Here is a 6,000-nt window from a genome sequence, read left to right on the forward strand (position 1 = left end):
TTATACAATTCAAACCATAATTTATATATGTACGCATACATGCACATATTATGTATGTATATGTACATATCTGAACATATAAATATATATATATATACAAAATTATAAAAATAACGGTTGCATTCGTCCAAAATTTATTTTTTTAATTATTAAAAAATATTTATGACCAATATATTTTGAACATTTTTGGCTTCTGGCCCACTTAAATGAATACGACCACCCCTTCCCTCGATAATTCATGATTCGATTTTTGTCAAATACAAAATTTCTCAAATTAAATTAATAAAAAAAAAATTAAAAAAAATTTAAATTTTGATATGAAAATTTAAAAAAAAACATAAAAATATTATGCAACCCTTGTCTGTTTTAAAAAATGAATCAAAATACAAAAAAAAAAAACAAAATCAAAAAAAAAAAAATAAAATTAGGAGTGCAACCACCAACTACAGTTAGTAGTAGCTCATCTGGATGTGGTATTACAGACACTTCAGTTGGACCAGCTTCAGTAATGGTTGGAAATTTGGTGCAAGGAAATCGTTTGGCTGTCGCCCAAGGTCGTGATATCGGTCTATCAGAAGATAGTGAAAGAAAAGTAAGTTATTTATGAAATCAATATTAATTTCATATTTTATATAAAAAAAATTAGTTGAAATAAGATATTTTTATTTAAATTGCCCGTTTGACAGTGACATAAATCAAAATTGCTACGATTTCTCAATTACTGATACAAAATTAAGCATTTGAAACATTAATTTTTTTGTGCAAAAACGTCAATTCACTAGCTTTGTCGAAAAACAAAAAAATTATAAAATGACGCTTTTGTCAGAAAACTTATAAACTCCAAAACTTTAAAATTTAATTTTCTCAAGTATGCAAATTTGAGTTGTCAATGTTACAGAAAACAAGCATTATAATTTTTTAAACAAAATATAAGGAAAAATTATAAAAACATTTTGAATAAATTTTTTCTTTCTCATTTTAAGCATCAATTAATTACTGGAGTTTTAAGATGGCGTGCTAATACATCACCTGATCATGTACTTTATACACTACTGAACTCAAAAGGTAATATTGAATTAAATAAAAATTTGTCAACATTTTGATTGCATCGAAACATCATTTGTCTACACTTTTTTTGATAGACTAATAAAATATCGATTATTTTAATTTAAATCGAATTTAGATACATAGGTGTCTCTAAATGTAAGCTGAATAAAATACATTTGTGTATTTTAAAATGCTTTAATATCCATTTAATAATCACAATATATGTATATGTGCACGAAGTTTTTAATATATGTATGTATATTAATATTCAGGTACTGTCGCAAAAACACTTACTTGCTCGGAATTACATAAAAGAGCAGAAAAAATTGCAGCTCTTCTACAAGAAAGAGGAAAAGTTGAACCTGGAGATCATGTCGGTAAGCAGTAATAATTTAAATATACAGAACATATTTTTAATATATTGTCTTTTTTTTTGTTTTTTAATCCATTTAATAACATTTGTACAGCTCTAATCTTCCCACCGGGACTAGATTTAATATGTGCATTCTATGGCTGTTTATATTTAGGTGCTGTACCAATTACAATACGACCACCACATCCGCAAAATTTAATAACAACACTACCAACAGTTCGAATGATTGTTGATGTTTCAAAGAGTGGTATCGTCTTGTCAATTCAATCAATTATCAAACTATTAAAATCACGTGAGGCAGCTGCATCAATTGATCCAAAAAGTTGGCCACCTATATTAGATATAGATGACAATCCAAAGAGAAAATTAGCAGCAATTGCAAATGCAACGTTAGATTCAACAGCATATTTAGACTTTAGTGTATCAACATGTGGTCGTTTAAGTGGAGTTATCATAACACATAGGTTAGTTTCATTATTTCATTTTTTCACCGCTTTTTTGTGAATCAAAATCAAAGTATAGCTATGGAGAATATCATTTCAATTATAATTTTAAATTTTTCAAGGTCGTTATCAAGTTTGTGCGCTAGTTTAAAACTTGCCTGCGAATTGTATCCTTCCCGTCATGTTGCGTTATGTTTAGATCCATATTGTGGTTTGGGTTTTGCTATGTGGACTTTAATTAGTGTTTATAGTGGCCATCATTCAATATTAATTGCACCATATGAAGTAGAAGCAAATCCAAGTTTATGGTTAGCGACGTTATCACAATACCGAGTTAGAGATACTTTTTGTTCTTATGGTGTTATTGAACTATGTACAAAAGCATTAAGTAATTCGATACAAGCTCTTAAACAACGTAATATTGATTTAAGATGTGTACGGACATGTGTTGTTGTTGCCGAAGAGAGACCTAGAGTTCAATTGACACAACAGTTTTGTAAATTATTCCAAGCATTAGGTTTAAATACACGATGTGTTTCAACATCGTTTGGTTGTCGTGTTAATCCAGCAATATGCGTTCAAGGAGCTAGTTCAGCTGAAAGTGCTCAAGTGTATGTCGATTTAAGAGCATTGCGTAATAATCGTGTAGCACTAGTTGAACGCGGTGCTCCAAATTCATTATGTCTAATAGAATCAGGAAAATTATTACCGGGCGTTAAAGTAATTATCGCCAATCCAGAAACAAAAGGTCATTGTGGAGATTCACATTTGGGTGAAATTTGGGTGAGTTTGAATAAAATATTTTGTATTGCATTTTTTTTATATCTATATCAACATTTTTGTTGTGTTTAGGTTCAATCACCACATAATGCAAATGGTTATTTCACAATATATGGAGACGAAACTGATTATAATGATCACTTTAATGCAAAATTAGTAACGGGTTCAACTACTGAAGTATACGCGAGAACGGGTTATCTAGGATTCTTACGTCGCACTGAATGTTCACAGGCTGGTTCAATATTAGATGAAACAACACCAAGTATTGCAAGTCGCGATAGTGATAACGAATCAATACATTCAATGAATCAATTACAACATAATATGTCATCAATGTCTATTGGTGGTAGTGGCGGTACTGGTATCGGTGGTAGCGGAAGAATTATAAATGATAATGCTATTCTTAGTACCGGAGTAATTATAGGACAAAATTCTGATCAAGAATTACATGATGCTGTGTATGTTGTTGGGGCATTAGATGAAGTAATATCTTTACGTGGAATGAATTATCATCCAATTGACATTGAAAATTCTGTTTTAAGATGTCATAAAAAAATTGCTGAATGGTAAATTTTCTAATCATTAGGAAAATAAAAAAAAAAAATTATTTTTTCATATTCTTTTTTAAAATAGCGCTGTTTTTACATGGACAAATTTACTAGTCGTCGTTGTTGAATTGGATGGCAATGAGTCAGAAGCACTTGATTTAGTACCACTTGTTACAAATACTGTACTTGAAGAACATCAATTAATTGTTGGCGTGGTTGTTGTTGTAGATCCCGGTAAGACATAAAAAATATTTTTAATTTAGAAAATCACAATTTCAATGTAAAAATTAAACTATTTTTTTTTTTTGAACAGGTGTTGTTCCAATAAATAGTCGTGGTGAAAAACAACGGATGCATTTACGTGATGGATTTTTGGCTGATCAATTAGATCCCATATATGTTGCATATAATATGTAAAATTTTATTGTCATTATTATTAGCTTTTTATATATATATATATATATATAAATACATAATTATTATTTAGTTTATTATTATGAATAATTAAATCAAAAAAAAAAAAAAAAGAAAAAATACACGCGACAGTTAAACATAATGTAGTAGAAAATATTAGAAAATAAAAAACAAATATAAAAACGCAACACGATCAATTTACATAATAAGGATAAAATAGAGGACAAAAATTTACAAAGTATGGATAAAAAAGATCGATAATATTATTTAACTTTAAAATAAATAACTTTACACAAGCAGATAAAAACAAAAAGAAAATTATTATTAAATTATAAAATTTGAAAACTTGGAAATTTTAATTATTAATTAATAGAAAGAAAAGAACAAAAACAAGATGTAAAATTTTTCAATTATATTTAATTTCTTTTTACATTTTTTTTTTAAATTTTTATTTCGAAAGTTATTTTTTAAAAAAATCTGGAATATTTCAATATATAGATGGTATATTTTATAATATAATAATATTAATTGTAATAATTATAATCTATTTTAATCACCATTTAATTCATTTCTTAAGAAAAAAAAACAGATAAAATAAAAATTTGTTTCAATGAACAAAATAATTAATAACATTCTATTATATTTTAAGATTAATAGGATATAATACAACAGTGTAATTGTCTGTAATTAATATAATTTAATTAGAAATAAAACAATAAAAAAAATTTTCCTATTTGAAAAACTAAGTCAGTTTCTTACTTAAAATGTTAAACATGTACTATTGTGCACCCCTATGTTTTTAGTTATCCATGATTTTGAATTTTTACAAAAAATAAAATATTTTGAAATTTATGTTCTACATAAAATCTTTTATTGAATCCACGTGTATTTCAAGTTATTAATTCTTTAAATCTGCCTATTTGATAAATGAAAAATTATATTTAAATTATTTAATTTTTTTAGTATATCGAGATTTATTTTCAATGAAATTTCTGCACGAAATTATAAAAGTTATTCTTCATATTGCTTAAATTTAAAGAACTACTTCATTGTAATAAAAATATACATTTTCTATTTATTTGAATTTAATAAAGAATTGAATTTTCTTTTTTTTTGGCTTCAATTATTTTCAAGTTCTCTTTTGTTCATAAAGACTGGAAAATCTAACTTTGAGATATGAACTTTTAGGAACAATATGGGAAAAATTATATGCTCAAGCACTGTAAGTAAAATGAATAAGAAAATTTATGGTTAATTAGTAAATTAGTAAATATTCAGTCACATTATGTTAGTTGCATCAATATTATTCAAAAATCTTATAATTTTTTAAATAAAATCAATTTCAAAACTAGAAATTCTACAATGAAAATCAAAATATATTCACTTCAAGTGAACAAATAATAGAATATTAGTCAGTGGAAATACTATCATCTTCATGAAGAAGAAATCTCTATTAAGAGAAGAAATTACCATAACTGATTATTTGTAATAGAAATTTTAGACTTAAATAAGAACTGAATTTTATTTTCTCAATTCAATTTTAAAACTAAATTCTACGTTATTAAGAAATTTCTCCAAAAATTTATTTGCTATATTTTCTTATGAAACAGAATTCAAAGAAAAAATTTGAAAAGATTAATTTTGAAGAAGGTTTTCGATAATTCAGATATGCACTTAAAGTTCTTGCACTTAAGGTGCTTTTTTTGTTTTAAAAATTCATCGAACAAGCTACTTTTGAAGATTTTGAAGTTTCGATTCAATAAAGTATGCATTAAAATTAAATTTTCGAAAACCCTTAAACTCTGAATTGGCAAATGATAATTAAAAAAAAAAAAATAACGTAATAATTAAAATATTGAAAAATTTCAATGATCCGAATAATAGAATTGGCATTGTATGATTGCATCATCACAACATTACTGTGCAGTATGCGAATAGTTAAGAGAAAATGCATAAATTTAAACATTTATTGTAATAGTTATTAAAATTTAGATGATAGTTCCCAGATTTGTACATATATTTTAATGTATATGTGCATTAATAATTATAATATTTGTAATTATAGAAAATTTTGATTGAAAAATAAACTAAACATACATTTGTACATACATACATATGGGATTGTATTATTTAATTTATATGCACATCTATATATAATTACAAGTATATAAAACCGTAAGCTGAGAAAAATATAAAAACAAAATAGTTATATAAAATCTTTTAATTTTTTATACAATTTTCAAAAAAAAAACTTAAACGTTATTAAGAATCAATCAAAAAGGAAAAAAATAAATAGAAAATTTTTTATATTGCTGAAATAATTCATAAATTTATAAAATCATGGTAGGTTCTACAAAATTAACAAATAATGATAATAAAAATTAAAATAAATTAA

The 6,000-nt window shown here is 25.3% G+C and overlaps 1 protein-coding gene across 9 annotated transcripts in view; it reads left to right on the top strand.

Moving 5' to 3' along the window:
• Positions 1 to 3,892, top strand: part of LOC129614786 (disco-interacting protein 2) — a 92,473-nt gene extending 88,581 nt beyond the window's left edge. For 7 of the 9 annotated variants that reach the window (XM_055529650.1, XM_055529653.1, XM_055529655.1 and 4 more), the window contains 8 exons: positions 429 to 592; positions 984 to 1,065; positions 1,320 to 1,424; positions 1,515 to 1,884; positions 1,986 to 2,646; positions 2,716 to 3,209; positions 3,277 to 3,425; positions 3,505 to 3,892. In XM_055529650.1, coding sequence (XP_055385625.1) covers positions 429 to 592; positions 984 to 1,065; positions 1,320 to 1,424; positions 1,515 to 1,884; positions 1,986 to 2,646; positions 2,716 to 3,209; positions 3,277 to 3,425; positions 3,505 to 3,608 — 2,129 coding nt within the window. In that variant the 3' untranslated portion in view covers positions 3,609 to 3,892. The remainder of the gene's footprint in view (positions 1 to 428; positions 593 to 983; positions 1,066 to 1,319; positions 1,425 to 1,514; positions 1,885 to 1,985; positions 2,647 to 2,715; positions 3,210 to 3,276; positions 3,426 to 3,504) is intronic. The other 2 variants (XM_055529651.1, XM_055529659.1) reach the window with 1 other exon arrangement.
• Positions 3,893 to 6,000: the final 2,108 nt, after the last annotated feature.

The sequence above is a fragment of the Condylostylus longicornis genome, unplaced genomic scaffold (genome assembly GCF_029603195.1).
Source record: "Condylostylus longicornis isolate FDR11 unplaced genomic scaffold, ASM2960319v2 ptg000119l, whole genome shotgun sequence".
NCBI lineage: Eukaryota > Metazoa > Arthropoda > Insecta > Diptera > Dolichopodidae > Condylostylus > Condylostylus longicornis.